At 38.1% G+C, this 23882-nt stretch overlaps 1 protein-coding gene across 1 annotated transcript in view; it reads left to right on the top strand.

Moving 5' to 3' along the window:
• TMEM38B (transmembrane protein 38B) overlaps window positions 1-23882 on the top strand; it is a 38659-nt gene that overhangs the window by 1228 nt on the left and 13549 nt on the right. Inside the window, exons 2-4 of the mRNA XM_070430976.1 lie at window positions 15261-15417; window positions 20042-20226; window positions 21032-21119. Of these exons, the coding sequence (XP_070287077.1) occupies window positions 15261-15417; window positions 20042-20226; window positions 21032-21119 (430 nt within the window). The remainder of the gene's footprint in view (window positions 1-15260; window positions 15418-20041; window positions 20227-21031; window positions 21120-23882) is intronic.

Below are 23882 nucleotides of genomic sequence, written 5' to 3'. Positions count from 1 at the left end.
ATTGGTAACAAATAAAAGTGTGGCTTTTCTCTCTAAATGGTTTTTACTTTGGAAAATAGCTATTTTTCATGAAAAATACATATTTATGTTAACATTTAGTGCATTTATTATTTTTAAAATGAATACATAAAGAACTATTTTAAATTATCCTATATAATAAAGAGCAAATATGCAAATGGTCGTCATGCCCATGTGCCCTCGCGCAGGGGCCAGGGGACCTGAGGCCGCACCCCCTGCCCCAGTGCCAGGGCCGGGGGAACCTGAGGCCGTGCCCCCCATCCCGGTGTGGGGGCTGGGGGACCTGAGGTTGGGCCTCCCTGCCCTGCGGGGCTTGACGGGGGTGGGGCTGGCCAGATCTGGGTCTTGTGCGATTTCAGGGTGCATGTGGATGGGCGGGGACTTGACTCTGGGTCCCGCGACGTGCCCCAAACTCTGACAGGAGGGAGATTTTCATATACATTTTACTAATTTTTCATCCCTGACACTTCTATTATAGAGAAAGGGCAAATAGCAATATTAAAATATTTCCTCTAATTAATTCCCTTTTAATGTGCACGAATTTCATGCACCGGGCCACTAGTTTTATTATAATTTCTGATATTCTAAATGTTGATACATGAAACCCACATAAGCAAAAGATCTTTGAGGTTTTAAGTAATTTTTTTTTCTTTTTAAGAGTAAAAATTTTATTTTTAAGGAATTTCATGCTGCACATTTTCAGTGAGTCACATAAGAAAGCAAAAATGTGCCCGGCTGGCGTTGCTCAGTGGTTCAGCATCGACCTATGAACCAGGTCACATTTCGGATTCCCAGTCAGGGCACATGCCCAGGTTGCTGGTTCCATCCCCAGTAGGGGGAGTGCAGGAGGCAGCAGATCAATGATTCTCTCTCACTGATGTTTCTGTCTCTCCCTCTCCTTTCCTCTTTAAAATCAATAAAAATATCTTTTAAAAAAAAGAAAGCAAAAATGTTATCCTCCCCTCATCCTAGAAATAAATAGGAAGGGCATAAAATTTCTTTTTTAATCACATTGGAAGTTTAGCACCAGCATCCAAAATGAACAGAAAAGGGAGGGAAAAAGCATTTACTATATATTTCAGATTTCTTTGGTTGGGGTTCTCTCCAGGCGGTATTAATATTTCTTCTTTCAAATCGTATTACTGAAACAGTAAAAACCATGAAAAAAATATAAACCTAGTGGTTGCTGAAACTGGGGGGGCTGCTTTCTTGTCTTCTGTGCAGGCATTCCCGGTAAAATACCTGGAAACATTGGCTGACATTCTCCCTTTTGTGTTGGTTTTGTGAACAGTAATCATAAACATTCTAATGTCCACATCTTGGTTTTTAGTCTTCCTTTTTATTGCTTGTGTATTTCTTTCTTTTTTTTTTTTTAATATATCTTACTGATTTTTTTACAGAGAGGAAGGGAGAGGGATAGAGAGTTAGAAACATCGATTAGAGAGAAACATCGATCAGCTGCCTCCTGCACACTCCCTACTGGGGATGTGCCCGCAACCAAGGTACGTGCCCTGGACCAGAATCGAACCAGGGACCCCTAAGTCCGCAGGCTGACGCTCTATCCACTGAGCCAAACTGGTTAGGGCGCTTGTGTATTTCTTTGGTGTTGGTAAGGTCATGGTCTGCTTTTTGTTTTACTGTTTGAATGGTCATTATTTGTTTAGGTCACTTGCTGATGGTGAAGGTGTCTGGGGAGCCTGGTGTCACGAAGCACTGCTCTGCTAGGTGGCTGGAGCAGGGTTCTCAGATGGCACTTCACCTGCCTTGGTCTCTTTGCCATCTGGTGAAGGAGCGTTAGCAGGATCGGGGCAACGCCGATAGTTGTATGGGCACCAGTATCCGCGGAGAAAAGATGGCTGGTTTGTACCATTAGCCACTTGTTGATTCTCTTTATCTTCAGCCTCTCCCACGGGACAGCTGGGATAGGTCATGGGTGAGGAGGTCCCTTACGTTACCTTGGACAGTAAGTTGGATTTTGATGAACAGGTCCCTGAAGTTGCACTCCCTCTGGGACTCCATCTTTCATCTCTCCACTAGCATCACATCCAAGGAGATATGGTGGTTTCCCCCTTTTCTTTTTCCATGTGACTGGTGCTGCTTAAGCAGATATCAAGGTGTTTAATAAATTTGTTTGTGTTTTTGTTTCTTTTTGATTTGCATTCTGTTGGGAAGGGGAAAGACCCATGAGCGATGGTCAGAGGTCTGTCCCACGTGGTCAGGCAGGAGCCACCGCCGGTACTGAGGGCCGAGGGCTGTACTGGGGGCGGTGCAGCTGACTTGGGGCCCTAGTGAACTGCCAGTCAGTGGCAGGGGCTGTCAACCCCTTCACTGCTGCCACAAGAATTTTTTCTAAGTCAGGCTTTTTCAAGGTTTATCTTACATTATAGTCACCCTTTTAAATGTAAAGTTCTATGATTTTGGAAAGGCAGCAGCATAGTTTTGCAATCTTTATGAATCCCCATATGAAAACATACAGAAAAGTGTAAATCGTAAATGTACAGCTCAATGAATTTTCGTAGTGACTATCTATGTAATCAACATCTATAAAAATAGAACATTCATAATGTCCCTCAAACCCCCTTTGTTATATGATATTGTAAAGGGATTCTGCCCAGTGTGGGGTGAGAAAGGATGCCTCACAATTTACTTCTGTGTGTTTAGAGAATCTTAGATTGTCTTTCATGTTTTAATTGAAAGGAAAGTTAGAATATTTGAGCGACCTGACATAAAATATTGGTCAGGAAGTGTACTGTGGTAGAAAGAGCTCATAAGGTCAGGAGACCAGTATTTAGTTCAAACACTGACTGGGTAGCTTGGGATATTTACTAGTACTATTATTTGTGCAGTGAGTGAGCTGAACTAGAACACCAGCTGGGCAGTAGCCCCTTCTCAGGAGCCTCAGTTTTGACTCTAAGGTTCTAACTTCTGTTGGAGCGCAGGAGAGTTGACATAGACCTGAAGCAAGACTGATAGTGTACTCTTCATCTTGCCAGGTAAAAGCAAAGTGTTTCTGGGATTCTTTGCACGTTAATATGGAGAAAAAAACATTTGCTTACCAGGTTACAGGGGTTATTTTGTTTTGTTCCAGTAACAATGTGGCATCTGGAATACCGGCTGCAATTGGAGTCACTGCCTGTCTACATTTATGATTATGATAATCACAGTCCTTCTCCAAATTCATCCGTCTTCTCTATAGACCAAACAGGCAAGTTGAATGGCACATGATAGCTATCACCATCTTTTCATTTTTCATGTTTTTGGTTATGGCACCCATCTCTGTGGTATTGCTTTTTAAAAATATCTCGAAGGATTTCTACGTGACCATTCCTACCATAATGATCTTTGGATCTGAGGATCAATTTAGGTATTGTGCCAGTTGCCAAATATATCTATTCTTGTTATATATTAAGGAACTGGGGTAATAACCACAGGTGAGTGGGTGATGGTTTTATTTGGCCCACTAGGATTCAAACCTGATCCAAAACTCCTGGAATCTACTGTGGTATAGACAATCTATAAGCATCTGTTGTGTACATGACTATTTTTAGTAATTTTGATGAAAAGCATACTTGAGGAAAAGCATACTTGAGGCATATGAGGTAGATTATGTTGTTAATTTTTCTCCTTTTAAGGAGATAAATCTATAGGCAAAAACTAGGGCAAAAGTTCACTAATATACAATTTAAAAATACTTAACACCTGGAGCTGAGGCTTTAAGAAAGCTAGAACTGCTTCTTTCTGGAAGTCATCAGTCACCAGCAAGCTAAATGTTAACTGTTTGGAAAATAGCTACAGTGCAACTAGTTCTTTAAAATAGGCACACACTGTAGAACTAAGACAGATTGAGTACATAAAATAAAAAAGTCATGTATGCAATATATCGAAAAATATTTTCCCAAGCTTTGTTATAACTAAGTCAATGAAACATTTTCATACATAGTCTAATGATTCATTTTGGGCAGAGCCTGGGGTTATTTTGTAGATGTGATTTTAAGTGAATTTATGGGAATAGAATGTGACTTTATTTTTTTCAGCTTTCATTTAATAATGAAAATATTTTTTAAATTATTTATTATTTTTCAATTGCAGTTGACATACAATATTATATTAGTTTCAGGTATGCACCCCAGTAATTAGACATTAAATAACTTACTAAGTGATCATCCCAATAAATCTACCCATCTGACACCATATATAGTTAGAATATTGATTATATCCCCTATGCTGTATTTTTATATTTACACCCCATGACTGTTCTGTTACTACCAATTTGTACATGTTAATCCCTTCACTTTTTACACCCAATCCCCAAACCTCCATTCCATCTGGCAACCATCAAAATGTTCTCTGTATATATGAGTCTGTTTCTGTGCTGTTTTGTTTATTTTGTTTTTTAGATTCGACTGTTTTTTTTTTTAATTAAATCTTTGTTGTTCAGATTATTACATTTGTTCCTCTTTTTTCCCCCCATAACTCCCCTCCTTCCAGCTCCCACCCCACCCTCTGCCCTCACTCCCCACCCACTGTCCTCATCCATAGGTGCACGATTTTTGTCCAGTCTCTTCCCGCATCTCCCATTCCCCTTTCCCCCCAAGAATAGTCAGTCTATTCCCTTTCTATGTCCCTGATTCTATTATAATCACCAGTTCATTCTGTACATCAGGTTATTTATTCACTTGATTCTTAGATTCATTTGTTGATAGTTGCATATTTGTTGTTCATAGTTTGTATCTTTACCTTTTTCTTCTTCTTCCTCTTCTTAAAGGATACCGTTCAGCATTTCATATAATACTGGTTTGGTGGTGATGAACTCCTTTAGCTTTTCCTTATCTGTGAAGCTCTTTATCTGACCTTCAATTTTGAATGATAGCTTTGCTGGATAAAGTAATCTTGGTTGTAGGTTCTTGCTATTCATCACTTTGAATATTTCTTGCCACTCCCTTCTGGCCTGCAAAGTTTCTGTTGAGAAATCAGCTGACAGTCGTATGGGTATTCCCTTGTAAGTAACTGAGTTTCTTTCTCTTGCTGCTTTTAAGATTCTCTCTTTGTCTTTTGCTCTTGGCATTTTAATGATGATGTGTCTTGGTGTGGTCCTCTTTGGATTCCTTTTGTTTGGGGTTCTCTGTGCTTCTTGGACCTGTAAGTCCATTTCTTTCACCAGGTGGGGTAAGTTTTCTGTCATTATTTCTTCAAATAGGTTTTCAATATCTTGCTCTCTCTCATCTTCTGGTACCCCTATAATTCTGATGTTGGTACGTTTGAAGCTGTCCCAGAGGCTCCTTACACTATCTTCGTATTTTTGGGTTCTTTTTTCATTTTGCTTTTCCGGTTGGGTGTTTCTCGCTTCTTCGCATTTCAAATCTTTGACTTGATTCTTGCGCTCCTCTGGTCTGCTGTTGGGAGTCTGTATAATATTCTTTATTTCAGTCAGTGTATGCTTACTTTCTAGATGGTCCTTTATCACACCATCGAGGGTCTCATTAGATTTCCTGTACATCTCATCAAGTTTATCGACAGCCTCTAGAAGCCTCTTGAGAGACCTCAAAAGTGTGGTTCTGAACTCAATATCCTCCCTTGATAGTTTTGTCCTGTTTCTTTGTCTCCACATTTTTTACGCTTTCTTGGTACACCCCCTAGTGGTCTTTGTGCACAGTCTTGCTGTAGTTAAGCCTTGATTGTTATAGTTAATACTAGAGGGATTTGACCTCCAGGCCGACTGGCTGTGATAATCAGCTGTGTTTGCAGTGGAAGAACTTGTGTCCTCTAGGGAGGTGCTAATCTAGCCTTTGCCTGAGGCTATCCGGCAAATGCCTCTGTGCAGGGCTTGGGCGGGGCGGGTCCCACGGGATCAACAGGGCGGAGGAGGGAGCAGTTATGGCTGCTCTCAGTCCGTCCCCAGGGGCTCTGCCTCTCTGTCCCAGCAACCGCTGCAAACCTCGGAGGGACCGTAGCCAGACAGTCCTGCTTCTCCCATTTGAGTCTGGGTCCCTAGAGACTCGCCCGGATCTGGAGCTCTGAGTCTGAGGCTCCCTTTGGATTGAAACAGACAACCTTGCCCTCAGCCATCAGCCCGCACCGCGCGCACTTCGCACCTTAGTATTTTACTTCAGCACTGCGCCTCCTCTGATTCTCAGTTCCTCCTAGTTGTAGAACTTCCATTCAGCCAGCCTTCCTGTGGTTCTGGATGATGTCCATTCCGTCTCTTAGTTGTATTTTTGAAGTGGTTGTTCGAGGCAGCAAACTCCGGCGTTAACCTATGCCGCCATCTTGGTTTCTCTGTTCCAGATTCGACTGTTGAGATGTATTTATTGCCATTTTATTGTTCATATTTTTGCTCTTTTTCTTTTTTTCTTTTTTTTTAATATATTTTATTGATTTTTTTACAGAGAGGAAGGGAGAGAGATAGAGAGTTAGAAACATCGATGAGAGAGAAACATCGATCAGCTGCCTCCTGCACACCTCCCACCGGGGATGTGCCCGCAACCCAGGTACATGCCCTTGACCGGAATCGAACCTGGGACCTTTCAGTCTTCAGGCCGACGCTCTATCCACTGAGCCAAACCGGTTCTGGCTTTTTTGCTCTTTTTCTTTTCTTTTTTTTTTCTTCTGCTACTTTTTAAAGAAGACCCTTTAATATTTCATGTGTTACTGGTTTGGTGATGACCTCCTTTAGCTTTTGCTTCTCTGGGAAGCTCTTTATATGTCCTTTGATTCTAAATGATACCGCTGCTGGGTAGAGTAATCTTAATTATAGGTCCTTGCTTTTCATAACTTTGAATATTTCTTGCCAATCCCTTCTGGCCTGCAAAGTTTCTGTTGAGAAATCAGCTGACATTCTTATTGCTCTTGTAGGTAATTGACTGATTTCTTTTGCTGCTTTTAAGATTCTTTGTCTTTAATCTTTTACATTTTAATTATGATATGTTTTGGTGTGGGCCTCTTTGGGTTCATCTTGGTTGGGACTTTGTGCTTCCTGGATTTCTATGTCTATTTCCTTCACCGAGTTAGGGAAGTTTTCTGTCATTTTTTTCAAATACTAGGTTTTAAATTTCTTCCTCTCTTTCTTCTTCTGGCACCCCATGATGCAAATGTCGGTATACTTGAAGTTGTCCCAGAGGCTCCTTGGGTTCATTTTTCTTTTTGCTGTTCTGTTTGGGTGTTTTTTTTGTTTCCTTGTATTCCAAATTGCTAATTTGATTCTCAGCTTCATCCATTCTACTGTTTATTCCCTGTAAATCATTCTTCACTTTAGTTAGAAGTGAAGAATGATTTCTGACTGGTTCTTTTTTATGGTTTCCATGTCCTTTTTTATGCTGTTGAACTTCTTTCCAAGTTCATCTACTTTTCCCCTAAGTTCATTGAGCATCCTTATAATCAGTGTTTTGAACTCTGCATTTAGTAGATTGCTTGTCTCCATTTTTTTCTCCTGGAGATTTGTTCTGTTCTTCCATTTGGGACATGTTTATTTTTCTCCTCATTTTGACAGCCTACTTATGTTTGTTTCTATGTATCAAGTAGAGCTGCTGTATCTCTTGGACTCGATAGAGTGGCCTAATATAGTAGGTGTCCTATAGGGTCCATTGGGACTGGCTCCACGTTTACCCCATCTGGACATTCCAGGTGTGCCCTCTTGTGTAGGCTGTGTACACCCACTTGTTGCAGTTGAGCCCTGATTGCTGTTGGCACATCAGTGGGAGGGATTTATCCCCAGGTCGATTGGCTACAAGGACTGGCTGCCACCACTGTGGGGCCCACCCCACAGAGCAGGACTTACTTCAGCAGTGCTCTGGTGCCTGCTAAGTCCACCCCTTGAGTGTGTTCCTTGTGGAGGTGGTTGGGTAGTGCCTTGACAAGAAGCTGTCCACTGGGTATGCTGGCTCTGGGGCCTCCCAGGTGGTATAGGCCAAGGTCAGCTACTGCCTGTGTTTAGCCTAGGGCCACTGGCATAAGCTACAGAGTGATCTGCAGATGGTTGCTGTTTGTGCTGGGCTTGGAGGTGCCCGGGCGAGGTCAATCTGTGAACCAAGGTTGGCTGCCTGTAGTGCCAGGCCTGTAACCACTTAGCGAGAGGTATGGGCATGCCAAGGGCAAGTGCTACTTGTTTGAGAGATTTCAGGAAAGTCTGAAGCATGAGCCAAGACATGCCTTTTGTATGGAAAAGCCACTGAAAAATAGCTTGGGTGAGCCCCCAAGTTGGGTGGGATGGGTTCTCAGGAAATCAACAGGGCAGGGTGAACAATGTTAGCCAGGTTGATGGAGACTCAGATATGGCGCCCTCCTGTTGGTGCTGTGGGGGAAGGGTTCATAAAAGGAACAATGGCCTCTGTTAGCACTTCTGTCCGGGAGAAAGCTGCCTCTCCAGCTCTTGCCTTGATGGCAGATACTTTAGTTCTTCCCTCTGTGTCCTGGTGTCTTTTCAAGCTGCTGCCCCGTGCTAGAACTCAGAGGGAGTAGATCCGATTAGTCTATTTAAGAGGAACTGCCTGGGACTCAGCCCTCCCTGTCACTCAGCCACAATCCCCGCTGTCTTTTACAGCCAGAAGTTATGGACACTTATCTTCCTGGCACTAGAACACTGGCCTGGGGTGCCTGGTGTGGGGCTGGGACCCCTTGCTCTTCAGGGGGCATCTTGGCAGCAGAGATAATCCTCCCAATTTTTACCTACCACATGTGGATGTGGGACCAGCCCATTTCTCTCTCTGACCCTCATACTAGTCTCAGTGTGTCTTCTTCTATATAACCTTAGTTGTAGGACTTCTGTTCATCCAGATTTCGGGTGGTTCTGAATGGTGGCAGTTCTGTAGTTTAGTTGTATTTTTTATGTGGTTGTGGGAGGATGGGAGTACTGCATTTATCTATGCTGCCATTTTGACCGAAAGCCTCTCATAATGAAAATATTTTGATGTTAAAGTTCATAGGTGATTATATGTATGTACTTTAAACATCTTATACTTTGAATTAGATTCATATGCCAATGTGACAAATTTTGCTGAGAGTTTTGGGGAAAATAATTCTATTGAATTATTGTCACAAACATTTACATTCCAGATAGGACAGAATTTTCTCTTTAATTTTTATTTATTAATAAAAAAATTTTTTTGGATCTTCACCTGAGGATATGTTTTTATTGATTTTTAGAGAGAGAGGAAGAGAGAAAGAAAGAGAGGGAGAGGTGAGAGAGACATTAATCAGCTGCCTCCTGTAAGTGTCACAACCATGAATCAAAGCTGCAACCTAGGTATGGGCCCTGACTGGGAATTGAACCTACAGCCTTTTTGTATATGTGACAATGCTCCAATTAACTTAATCCACTCAACCAGGGCAACAATTTTCTCTTTTAAATGTCAGTATGTTAAAAATAAAATAATGTAATTAACATGCTTGTTCCTTAGCTAAGAAGTACATATTTGTTTTAAAAATGAGAAGAAATTAAAAATATCACATTAACTATTTTTTGTTATCAAATATTTTTTTGTATGCTCTAAAGATATGCAAGCTATCTCTGTTTAACTTTCTGTATTTTCATAGTTTAACTTCACATTACACTAATTTTGATACCAATATGGTATATGCAAAGAAACATAGCATCCAAAGAACTTTATCATAAATTCCTCTTACTGTAAAATGTGTTACTATAGTGTGTGTTCTGAAAAGAGTGTTATAGAAAGGCCAGTTTGAGTTAAAGAAGTTTTTCTAGGTGACATAATTTTGAAAATTAGGACTGATGTGAGGGAGACCCTCCCTTCAACTCTGTTCTTTTCTTTTTCCCCTAATAAGATCTTAGTTTCAATGATTTAAGACTGGTTGGTGTTGAGTACTTTTTCAGTGCCATGATGTGCCTTTCTCATCCCTACTTTGCAATAAGAGCTCAAAAGAATTATAGCTTGGGCTCAGAGAACTGAGTCAGAAGCAGCCCAAGGGTTGCATTTTGCATACCTCTTTTTTTCCTGCTGTCAATGATCAATCCACTCAGCAGATAAATCAACAGAGTCTGTGCCATGTACTAGGTAATAAATACATGTTTTTATGTATATTCACTCATCTTAAATCCTTATAAGTTATGCATCATTCCCATTTTATGAAAGTTGAAATTTAAGCTTGGAGGTTAGAGGGTGTATGAAAAAATCATAAAACTGGTGTGCAATCATAGCAGCCTTTCTCACTTGTGATACAATTAAGGGAAATTAATTGTAATATGATATAAATAAATAAATAGGAAAGCAAACAAATTGTTGTGTTCACTACAAAGGGTAAGTGCTGGAACCAGGATTTATTTGTGGGCAATTAAGCTCTAGATGACATACTCAAAAAAAATTATGTTTTTATTGATTTTTAGAGAGAGAGGAAGAGAGAGTGATAGAGAGATAGAAACATTGATGAAACATTGAGAAACATTGATTGGCCACCTCCTACACACCACCGACTGGGGATTAAGCCTGCAACCAGGCATGTGCCCTGACCGGGAATTGAACCATTGATCTCTTGGTTCATGGGTTGACACTCAGCCATTTAGCCACACTGGCTGGGCATAGACTCCATACTATTAAGCACTCTCTATTGCCTTTCAACATGAGGATTGCTCAGTATGGCAGCTAGTGTCCATTGACCAGAAGATCACACTGTGCTGACTAACCAATGTAATCAGTCATCACTGTATGCAGCAATGCTGAACAGTGCCTATACACATATTTAGATAGATAACAACATATACGTATTTAGGGAAATAGTGGTATTAGCTGTAAAGACAAGCATGATCATGTGTCATCAAAATAACTCTAAAAATTCTTTGGTTTATTGCTACACTGGAGATTGACATCCTGTCTTTTAGTAAGTTTCTTGTAACTAATTTTTCTTCCAGATTGGAACAGGTCACCATTTCTTGAGTTGTCACCAGATGGGTATCATTAAACCTTGACATCACTTCTCTTGACAGGATGTGTACACCACAGAAAATTCACATCTGCCAAATCATGTTCATTCCCGGGCACATTTTGTTGTGTGGAATGGTGGGTTGCACTATTTAAATATTTATATCTCTTTTGTTTTTTTCTCCTGAGTATATATGAATGCATTCCCATGTTAATACAAGTATGATGATGTTATTGTACTGAATTTGCAAATACATTTTCATAGTTACTTTTTTTTTATTGTTTTATTGCTTAAAGTATTACAAAGGGTATTACATATGTGTCCTTTTTTTTTCCCCCGCCCTTGACAATCCCCTGGCCTCCCCTACCCCCCAGTGTCTTATGTCCATTGGTTATGCTTATATGCATGCATACAAGTCCTTCGGTTGATCTCTTACCCCTCTCCCTCCTGCCCCCCAACCCTCCCTGGCCTTCCCGCTGCAGTTTGATAATCAGTTTGAGGCAGCTCTGCCTCTGTATCTATTATTGTTCATAAGTTTATAATGGTCTTTATTATCCATGAATGAGTGAGATCATGTGGTATTTTTCCTTCATTGACTGGCTTATTTCACTTAGCATAATGCTCTCCAGTTCCATCCATGCCGTTGCAAATGGTAAGAGTTCCTTCTTTTTTACAGCAGCATCATAGTTACTTTGTTTTTCATTTTTGCATAAGTGAGCTTCCCCCTAAGACAGTGGTTCTCAACCTTCTGGCCGTTTAAATACAGTTCCTCATGTTGTGACCCAACCATAAAATTATTTTCGTTGCTACCTCACAGCTGTAATGTTGCTACTGTTATGAATCGTAATGTAAATATCTGATATGCAGGATGGTCTTAGGCGACCCCTGTGAAAGGGTCATTCAACCGCCAAAGGGGTCGAGACCCACAGGTTGAGAACCAATGCCCTAAGAGGTAACAATAGTTAATAGTTTGGTTGCATATTATTGCAGACCTAATTTTATGTATTACTTACATGTGTATGTACCTATAGAAATAATTTGGTTTTCTGTTTTTCCCCCCCATTAATGATTTCTTCCTGTACATATTATTTATATACATATGTTTTTCTTTTTGTCATGTAAAGTTGCTATATTCTTTTGAATAGATGCATTGTATTCCTCAGATAGGATATGACATAATGTGTTAGAATCTTGTTTAAATATACAGGTAATAAATGAACATTTTATTTTAAATAATTCAAATACAATTAAATAATATAATCAAAATAAATTTAAAGCCACTTTGATCATCTTCCCAAATCCCAAGCTTTTCTCAAGAGATAAGAGTTAACATTTGATTTATTGCATACCTGTTTGGGTATTCTGTGTATCTCTATGTTCCTAGAAATTAATTACAGGAAAAAAACTGAAAAACACATTCACATGGAGACTAAATAACATGTTACTGAACAATGAATTGGTTGTCAATGAGATCAAGGAAGACATTAAAAGATACCTTGAGGAAAAAAAAAAAAAGATACCTTGAGAGATATGAAAATGAAAACACAACAACCAAAAATCTATGGGACACAGTGAAAGCAATCCTAAGAGGGGAATTTATAGCAATATTAGCCTACCTCAAGAAATAATAAAAATATCAAATAAACTATTTAACCTTATAACTAAAGGAACAGGAAAAAGCCCAAAGTGAAGAGAAGGAAGGATATAATAAAGATTAGAATAGAAATAAACAAAATAGAGTCTGAAAAAACAGTACAAAACATCAGTGAAACCAAGAGCTGATTCTTTGAAAACAAACAAGATTGACAAACCTTTAATCATATTCATCAAGAAAAAAAGAGAGAGGACCCAAACAACTAAAAAAAATTAAAGTAACAACTGACACCAGAGAAATACAAAGGATTATAAGAAAATATGAGCAACTGTATGCCAACAAATCAGACAATCTGAAAGAAATGGATTAATTCCTAGTTACATACATTCTTCCGAAACAAAATCTGAACAGACTACAACTATTGAAACCAAAGCAGTGATCAAAAAACTCCTAGCAAACAAATGTCCTGGACTAGATGGCTTCACAGGTGAATTTTGCCAAAAATTTAAAGAAAAACTAACACCTATCCTCTAGCTATCCCAAAAAATTCAAGAGGAGGGAGGACTGCCAAGGTCATTTTTATAAGGCCAACATTATTCTAATTCCAAAACCAGATAAGGACACTACAAAGAAAGAAAATATAGACCAATATCCCTGATAAACAGATGCAAAAATCCTTAGCAAAATATTAGCAAATTGAATCTATCAATACTTAAAAAGATCATACACCATGATCAAGTGGAATTTATTCTGGGGATGCAAGGTTGATACAATATTCACAAAACAGTTATTATGATGCATCACAAACAAAATTAGGATAAAGATCACATGGCCAGTTTGCTCAATGTTTGGAGCGTTGGCTCATGGACCAAAGGGTCTTGGGTTTGATTCCTGGTTGGGGTGCATGCTGGAGGCAGCCAAACAATGTGTCTTTCTTATGTTGATGTTTCTCGCCCCTCTCCCCTCTCCCCTCTCCCTACCTCCACTCTGTCTGAAAAATCAATGGAAAAAAATCCTTGGGTGAGGATTAAAAAAAAAAGATCATATGGCCATATCAATAGATGCAGAAAAAGTATTTGACAAAATGCAGCACCCATCTGTAGTAATAAAAGTGTAATATGCTAATTAGACTGGATGTCCTTCTGGACGAAGCCGCAGTGGGTGGGGGCCGAGGCAAAGGCGGCTAGAGGGGCCGAGCCCCTTGCACGAATTTCGTGCATCAGGCCTCTAGTTTATGATAAAATACTCAGCAAAGTGGGGATAGAGAGGAACATACCTTAACGTAATAAAGGCTATTATATAAGACAAATGCACAGTTAACATCATACTCAGTGGGGGAAAACCAAAAGTGTTTCCCTTCAGATCAAGAGCAAGACAGGGCTGTTCACTTTCACCACTCTTACTCAACACTAGATGCCTGGTGCACAAAATTCGTGCAAGAGTAGGCCTTCCTTCCCCCAGCTGCTGGCACTGGCTTCCCTCTAGCACCTGGGACCTGGGCTGGCTTCCCTATGGCCTCCGGCAGGCACCCAGGACCTGGGCTGGCTTCCCTATGGCCTCCGGCAGGCACCCGGGACCCAGGCAGGCTTCCCTCCGGCCACCCGCAGGCACCTGGGACCTAGGCTTCCTTTCGTCCAGAATGATGTCCTTCCGGACGTCTAGTCTAATTAGCATATTACCCTTTTATTATTATAGATAGATAGTGCTGGAAGTCCTAGCTGCAGCATTCAGAGACATTTTGTAATGATGTAAATATCTGTTCCTCATCAACTTTTTGCCTTTGGGTTTATTTTATTCTATTTCTAGCCTGTCATGTTGAAAGCTTAGTTTATTTCGACTTTCATTTTTTTTAAAGTACTTAAGATTATACATTTTTCTTAATACAGTAGGCCCTCAGGTTACATCGGAGATCCGTTCCATACGGCGCGATGTAATGTGATTTTCGCCGTAAGTTGGAACCCACCTACATAAGCACCTACGTCACTCACATGGAGCACTTACACAGCAGTAATAAAGTGAACAGTAAAAAAAATTTGAAAAAAAAGATAACAATTCCTGACCTTGTGGTAAATAAATAATAAGAAACATAAAGCACATGTGTACATACGTCAAAATGATGGAACTTTTTTTTTTAATAAATAAATGGGAGATGGCAACGTAACCACGAAATGACATACGTCGAGTCCGATGTAGCTCGAGGACTGCCTGTGTATCTTTTTGACATATCAACTGCGAGTACTTATAGTAGGGTTGGGAATGACAGGAAATAGTAGGTGTGGATATTGTTTATGTTACTAGGAAACTGGTGATAAGAGCCTGAACAGAGTATTTTTTTTTAAAACATATTTTATTGATTTTTTACAGAGAGGAAGGGAGAAGGATAGAGAGTTAGAAACATCGATGAGAGAGAAACATCAATCAGCTGCCTCCTGCACACCCCTCACTGGGGATATGCCTGCAACCAAGGTACATGCCCTGACCGGAATCGAACCTGGGACCTTTCAGTCCGCAGGCCGTCGCTCTATCCACTGAGCCAAAACGGTTATGACTGAACAGAGTATTTTAATGTTGCCCAAACTACCCATGTCTTAACAAATGTTTTTAGTCCTGATTTAAAGAACAAAAGATATTCATGATGATTGTGATTGTCACACCCATGAGTAGTGATACATTTTGAAAATTATGAAGTTAAAAAGTTGCTGTTTCTTTAGTGCTACTGGTATTTTGGGAGTTATTTAATATACAACTCTCTCATATCATTTTTACTTTACCATTTTAGGAGCAGTAGCGGTGGCATGGAAGAATCCTATTTCAAGTTGGTTTACTGCTATGCTCCACTGTTTTGGTGGAGGAATTTTATCCTGTTTACTGCTTGCAGAGCCTCCACTGAGGTTTCTTACAAACACCACTAATATATTATTGGCATCTTCAATCTGGTAAGTTGCCTTTTGGTGAACTATTAGTTATTTAAAACCTTGTTTTGTAAATTATTCGTAAATGGAATTTTTTTCTTTAAAAATATTTTATGTTATTGAAAAGTTAATGCATATGCAAAGGAAGGAGCTCAAATAATCCCAAAGGTTTTATGTGCAAAGTGTGTTTCTTTCTTACCCTTCTTCTCTCTTATTCTCTCCCAGAGGCAGTATTGTTACCATTGTCTTAATGTATCTTTAGTGGAAGCATTTCAAATATGAAAGACCATCAAATATTTGGCCCCAAATAGTTTATCTTATGAACGTAACCCATACACATAGACATACCACAGGAGAAAATCAAGAATGTGACAAACTATACCAAAGTCATACTCTGTTGGATTTTTGGGAGCCTTATATGATTTAACATTGATTTGTTTTGAATTTAGTTTTGAAGTGAAGAAAAATATATTATCTTTCATAAACCTCATAAGAACCCTGTAAGATAGGTACTGTTTTATTCTCATGTAAGGCTAAGGTGAGGCAAAAAGGGTTAAATAACTTGCCCAAGGAGGCAGGATTCGAAACGTAGGGTATCTAGTCCTTTCGTCTGTGCTTATGTAGTAGATTGTTTTGGATTCTGGAAATACAAGTATTATCTCTGTTCTCACAGACCCTTAATTATAAAACATGATACATGCATAAAGACACATTATATTTCACTATTTTGTAAGGGTTTTTATTTTTTTATTTTTAAAAAATATATATTTTATTGATTTTTTACAGAGAGGAAGGGAGAGGGATAGAGCTAGAAACATCGATGAGAGAGAAACATCGATCAGCTGCCTCCTGCACACCCCCTACTGGGGATATGCACCCGCAACCAAGGTACATCCCCTTGACTGGAATCGAACCCGGGACCCTTCAGTCCGCAGGCCGATGCTCTATCCACTGAGCCAAACCAGCTAGGGCTATTTTGTAAGGTTTTTATGTTGAGAACATATAATCTTTGTTCATTTGATTTTAGTTTGAGAGATAGAGTGATGTTTGGAATGTACTTGAAACTCTAGCAAGTTAAACTAAGGGATTCTGTGAATGCACTTATTGGAAAGGTCATCTTTTTTTAGTGAAATAGCTCATGGTGCTCACATCTGGAGCTTAGCACCATCTACTGGCAAAGGGAAACAACTGTTGGGAGGACAATATATACTTTCATAGGATTTTTCCTTTTGAAAATGTTTCTGGGGGAAATAAACATGTTGTAATTTTTCTGTGTATTGATTTTTGTATCCCTGTTTGTTTCCTTTAAACTTCAAATATCTATTATATATTGCATATTTGCATAACTGCATTTTTATGAGGAAAAATACAAGAAAATATATAGTTTTATAGGTCTGTCATTCTGCAATAGTCTTTTTCAAATCATATAAGGCTATTATTTTTTTAGAGTAATAAGAGCAGAAACAAAGGTGTCCTATTGTGCTAATATGAACTGTATTTAGTTTATAGCTCTGTTTTGGCTTGGTTAAGTAATATTATCTTTTTAAAAAATATATATTTTATTGACTTTTTTACAGAGAGGAAGGGAGAGGGATAGAGAGTTAGAAACATCGATGAGAGAGAAACATTGATCAGCAGCTGCCTCCTGCACACTCCTAACTGGGATGTGCCCGCAACCAAGGTACATGCCCTTGACCGGAATCGAACCTGGGACCCTTGAGTCTGCAGGCCGACGCTCTATCCACTGAGCCAAACCGGTTAGGGCTAAGTAATACTATCTTTATAGAGGAATGGAATTAATAGTAGAATGAAAAAAGAGTTTCTAGTGGCTAACCATGGGAAACTTCTCTCTGCTCAGCTGTTGGTATTAACCTAATTTCCATTTTAATCTTTACTTAAATTGGTTTAGCTTTCATTTGTCAGTGGCTTAGCATTCTGTTTGTATCCTGTTTTAGATTAACTTCTGTTGCTTAGCACTATTCTTGGTCATTTTTTCCTCGTCACTAATTGAAATGATTTAAAAGTGGATGAGAAAAAAAAAGGATGAGAAATCAGTTGCCCTTTTGTTCCATTTCTTATTCAATATGTTCCATTTCTTCTTTTCTGATATGTTTTCTATAGGCACTTTACAAGTTAAAAGTTTTTTAGATGTGACAATTTTAGTTAAAGGTGAAATGATCATTTTTACAGAAGGAGGGACATAATGATTGCTTAATGAGTATTGGTTGAGTGTTTCGTTAAAGAAATTTTAAAAAGCTAACTTGTGTTATAGAGCAGGAATGGCTGTTTAACGAACCATTAGTCTGATATGTTTACTTCTAAGTGTACTGAGCACAATGAACAATTGTTCTTTTGTCCTGTGACTACTTAACACTTGAAATAAGAACTATTTTCTGTTTTAAATATTAGCTTATTACAGGTATACTTTAGAGATACATGATTAAATGGAATAAAGACTTATTTATTAAAAATAGCAATAATTACAAATTTTGGATTGTATGTCATAATGTTACATAGTTGAATATAAAAAGAGCAAGATTGCTCTTGTAATAGTATAGGTTTCTAATTTGTTGAATATAGTCTCAGTGTAGAGAATGAAAGTGGGGTCATTTGTATTTTTGTTTTTGTTGTTTGTTTGAATGTTTTACTTTAGAAACCAAATCCCCCTTTCTTAATCTGGTCTACAGTGGATACCAAAATATTTTAATTTTATTTAAAAGTACATTTTAAAATTGCTTATTTAAGTATAACTCATCCCCCCCCCCAATATCTAACTTATTAGAAATGTGTTCTATATTTAAAGAGAGAAGTGTATAGAGACTTTCAAAATATTATATGAACATGTAAAATTTTTAAAACATACCAGTTATTTTCAAAAAGATTTTTACTATCTCAGGTAGTTATTCCTTTCTCTCAAACTTTTTAATTATCAACTTACTCTTTGATTTGATTTATTTTGTATTTTGCCTGAAGATTAACTGCTAATAAGTGATTTAATTCAGGACTACTTTTCATTGTGCTGAGTTTTAGGTGAGGGGATAACAAGATGAATTATTCCTGCCATCTAAAGTCTGTTATAATGAGAATTGCAGCCTTATACAGGGTATAGCAAAAGGAGGTTTACAGCTGTGAGTACACAAAACACAGAGTTTATTCTTGTATTATTATTTAATAACTAGAGGCCCAGTGCACTGATTGTGCACTGGTGGGGTCCCTCGTCCTGGCCTGCGCCCTCTCGAAATCCGGGACCCCTAGGGAGATGCCAAATAGCCGGTTTCGGCCTGATCCAGACCGGAGGGAGCCCAGTCCTGTGCATTGAGCGTCTGCCCCCTGGTGGTCAGAGTGCGTCATAGGAACCAGTCGACCGGTCGTTCAGTCGCTTAGGCTTAATATATATATAGATTATTGTATTATTTTCTATACGAACTGTAAACCTACATTTGCCCCACCCTGTGTATTATAAAGGAAAATGTATTAAGAGGGATCTATGTTTAGGTATAGGAACCAATTGTTTTAGTTGTTCAGAGCCATTAGAATTTAGTTTGAACTGAGAATAAAACAAGACTTCCAGTGTCAGTGTATATGGTACTACTAGTATTTGAGTGGGATCTTGAAGAATTAGAAGAAATTGATAGGTGGAGATAAAGAAGAAAGAATGCCTCAGGCTAAACAAACCATAGCATCTTGTATAGGGTCTCTGAAGCAGTATTTTGGCAAATGGATTTCATATTCCATGCATAGTTTTGGGAATTCTTACTTTATGAATCATGAATTGCAATAAGATTATCAACTTCTTTTTTAAGAAATATAATACTTCTTTCATACAGTGTATTCCATACCACTCTGTTAGAAAGAAAATACGTTCTGCTTTAAGCACAAAATTGTCAGCTAGAGAGTATTTTTAGGAATGGGGGGAGAAATGTAGAGTGTTTTCCAATTTAACACTACTGCTAAACTGTTTGAACAGATTTTTAGAACAAATGAAGCTTCAAAAAATAATTCACCTGAGGAGGAGTGAATTATCTTAAACTAGTATCACAATTTAATTGGTTAAAACTTAATCTTACTCAACTGAATTGAAGAACAAGCTTCATATTCTTTCAGCTCTATGAAAACATGTTTTTCCTTAATACAAATCTGTCTCCTTGAGAGCTATGACCTTTCTTTGTATAGGATGCAGTTTATGTACTGTACAAAGGGGCACAGGTGAAGATGTTAGGGCGTTGAAATGCAGTCCTTGCTCAGCTTTTCTAGAGAAAAAGGCACTCTACCTAGAGGAGCCCTTACCCTAAAGTGATTATAAATTTGCTTTATTTTTTTTAGTGGATTTAGTACTTAGCTTCTAGAAGAATATAGGCACAAATTAGAAACTCAGTAAATACTTTTTCCATATATAGAGTATTCAGAAGTTTAAACAAGATGAAATTTCCCTCAGACCATGGCTTTTCGGCAGATTATTATATGTATTTCATGGGATTTAAAAAAAATTTATTCTACTCAATCTGTAGTCTTCTTGAAGTAAAATTCCATATTTATATGGAATTTATATTTATGTTTGTTGTGTTTTGCCAAATTGTTATTGCTGACAAGCTGTATTGTTATTTCTGTTCTGATTCCATTTATAAAAATATTTAAATTTTAATTTCAGGTATATTGTTTTTTTTTGCCCATGTGACCTAGTTTCCCAGGGCTATTCTTTCCTACCTGTTCAACTCTTGGCTGCAGGAATGAAGGAAGTGACCAGAACTTGGAAAATAGTAGGTGGAGTCACACATGCTAATAGCCATTACAAAAATGGCTGGATAATCATGATAGCTATTGGATGGGCCCGAGGTAATATTAACAGTATATGTTCATAAATGTTGTTATTGGTGTACTACAACTACTGAACAGTTCTCTAGTTATATTAATGGGGACCATATACTAGTACTTTAATAATGTCTTTTTGGAGGATGGAAGCCTTGCTTCTGTTGGCTACTAAAATTAATTCAAAACTAGCACTTTTCACTAGTATAGCCATCAGCCATTATTTTGAGCCCAGCTGTCTTACAATATAAAATTTTTATGATTGGTTTCATTAGCAGCCCCAGAACTGGAGGGATTCATAATTAATTAAGGTGTAGTGCCATCATACATAAACCAAGTTTACATAAGAAATTATGTGCTGCATGTAAAAAAAAATTGTGTGTTTTTTAAAATTCTGAATAACTGGAAATGGGAAATATGATTGATTATGGGTTCATGTTTACTTTGCATTATTTACCTTTATTGTTGAGTTCTTTTGTATGTAGGAATTGAACAAATTTCTCCAATCTCCTATTATAGTGTATTTCACCTAAAACTAATATCAGGGAAGGAAATAGTAAAACAGAGGATTTTATTTTTCAGGTCTGAAACAAACCTCTAGCCACATCTCTGTGCATAAGGACCCAATTTTAATTCAATTATTGGACAATAGACAGTTGCTATATGCTGAAAGGGAAGAAGAATTGCAATAGTGTCAGTACCATTAATGTACAAGGCAACTTTTTGGGGATCCTCTTGGGATTTTAAGTCAGGAAGTAAAATTATGGCTTTGTTTTAAATATTTCTTTAGAAAATTTGGCTAAATATTCTTGTTTTATTTTCTTATTTTTAGGTGCAGGTGGTAGCATTATCACAAATTTTGAGCTATTGGTAAAAGGAGATTGGAAACCACAAGCTGATGAATGGATGAAGATGTCCTAGTGAGTTGGTATAAACTATACTGAGAATCTGGCTTTTTAATCTTAGATCCCGCCAAATTTATTTTTAAAAAACATTTTATGGATTCTAGATATGGATGAAATATAGGTGAAAAAAATAAATAGTGATGATAATGGGAAGAAAACCAGCAAACTTTATTCTTTCAAAAAGACTGCTCTCTCAAATGTAGTTTTAAAAATATATATTGATTCATTTATTTGTGGGTTCCTTTCTTTAGGAAATAAAATAAAACAAAAATTTCTAGATTGTTATAGAATTGTGAGAGGAGTATGAATTTATGGAGAGAGAATTACATAGGCACAGACTTCTCTAAATGGAAATGAATCAGTTGCAGGCTCTTGGTATTTTCATTAATGAAATCACCCAGATTTCAAATTTACATAGTTCTGTTAGTAAAATGTCATATCTAAGAGAACAAATCAAAGCGTTGTGATAAAGCCCTGTTAGTTGCTTTAAAAATGAAAGTCAAGTTTAATTGTACATAACAATAAGAAAAAGATTAGAGGAAATAACCTATTGTATACTTGTTGGACGCATACTACCTTTTGTGTTCACTTAAGAAAATCTAATTGTTAGATATTCTTTAATGACACTGACTCAGTTTTAAATAAGTCAAAAATGTATCCCTAATGTACCTGAAAATGAAACAGAGAAGTATAGTTTCCGTTCCCACAATTCAGGAAGGAAAAAGTTTAGGGAATAGTGGCTATAATAAGCAAGGCAAGGAAAGACTTCGTGTGAAAATAAGCTCATTAGAATGGATTAAAAATGAAGGTGGAGAAGCAGTATGGGTGGTGAGGTATGTTTGAGAACCAACAAATTCCAGGATATTTAACTTGGAAAGTACTCCTTAAACCTTGAATTGAGGCAGTTCAGAAATAGAACAAAGAAGGTTTTGGATGATGATAAGTTATAAATAAGGCATTAGTGTAATTAAGGGGAAATTTTTCTCATTTTGAGTGCATGCCTTGAAATACTTTTATAAGCCATTTCTTGGGGCTTTAAAACCCAAATCAAATTATGTTTCTCCTCTGTTCAAAACCTTGCAGTGACCCCTGAAATGGCCTATAAGGCCCTCTAAGATCTGTCTGTCCCCCACACCCAATTTGCTTTGACTTCATCTCTTATTCTTCTCTCCCTTGTTCACTACACTCTGTTCTTGAAAAAGCCTGGTGTGGTCTGGTTTACACTAACTTTTCTCTTTGCCTAGAATTTTTTTCTCGGGTTGCTACCTCCCTATCTACTTTGTTCAAAGTATTTTCTCAAAGCTCACCTCAGTGAGGACTACCCTGCTTAAAATGGGAGCATATCCCTCTATTATTCTTTTTTTTCACACAGCATTTATCATATTCTATCATTTACTTATTGTGTTTATTCTTCTCTCCCCTTGGCTCACCTCCCCACCCCACTTCCTTCAAAGAATACAAGATGCCAAGGACAGGGATTTTTTTTTTCTTTTGTATCCCAAGCATCTACCATATAGTAGACAATAAATATTAGATGAATGAAATGATTGACAGTTTGTCAGGCACTTATGATATTTTTGTCCATTATGATATTTTGTGATTGTGTGCATATACTTAAGTTTTCATATATATATTACCAAATACTTTTGCATAGCAGAGAAAATCTATTTGGTCTTAGAGAATACATATATTGTCATAAACAGAATGTTGGTAGAAATATGAATGTTAGAGGTGCTGGTGAGGGCTCTGAAGGAAATGGGGAACATGATATTAGAAACTGGAGAGATGATACAGTTACCATATATAGTGGCAGAAAACTTAGCTGAATTGTGGAAAGCATAACATGTAAGCAATGAACTTGGTTAGTTAGCTGAGGACATGTAAAAGCAAATTGTTGAAGTTCTGGACTAGGTTTTCCTTGCTGCTTATAATGAAGTGTGAGAGGAAAGATTTGACTTGAGGGAATAACTGCTAAATAAAGAAACCAAGACTTGATGATTTAGGAAATTCTCAGCCAATCCAGACTGGAAAAGATGATAAAATTAATAGACTTGTTCTTAGGAAAGCCTGCTGTGGAGAGAAAGTCAAGGGTGTTGCTGGACAATTTTTGCTAGTGTTAAAAGAGATTAGGCATGGGACACATGGATCCATTGAGCTATCACAACAGAAACCAGGACCAGAGATGGGATTTGTGAAGGACCATTTTGACTAATGGCATGGATTCCTGTGTCATACACAGGAGACCCATAAGGTCTTTGAAAATGTTATTTCAGCAGAAACATTGCCAGCTTGGACTGAAAGGGACAGAGATAAGATGAAATAAAAGAAAGCTGTCAGACTCCTAAAATTCTACAGGCAGGAAACAAGCTGATAAAACTGCTCAGCTTCAAACATGTGCTACCCTTCAAGGAAAAGGATGAATTATTTTAAGGTGAGAGATGTGAGCCTTGAGGTCTGAGGCCAGGCACACAGGCTGGAGTCACAGGTGTAAAGGCCAGAGCCCTGAGTGCAGAGGTTGGAACTGCAGACTCAGAGGACACAGCTTCAAGCCACATAGAGGATTGTTCTCAGGCCTCAAAACCTAATGGAATTTGCCCTCTGGATTTTGAACTTGTGTAGGACCAGTGACCACTTTATTCTTCTGTTTTTTGTTCCCTTTTGGAATGAGAATGCCTGTAACTGTTATTCTAGGCCTATTCCACCACTGTATTTTGGAAGCAGGTAGCTTATTTACTAGTTTCACAGGAAACTACTATAAGAATTTCCTAAATGCTTCCT

This window comes from Myotis yumanensis, unplaced genomic scaffold (genome assembly GCF_028538775.1).
Source record: "Myotis yumanensis isolate MYYU_CA2020_CCGP unplaced genomic scaffold, mMyoYum1.0.hap1 SCAF_12, whole genome shotgun sequence".
Lineage (NCBI taxonomy): Eukaryota > Metazoa > Chordata > Mammalia > Chiroptera > Vespertilionidae > Myotis > Myotis yumanensis.
Note: the sequence above shows the minus strand (reverse complement) of the source record. Positions and strands in the feature narration are given on the sequence as shown.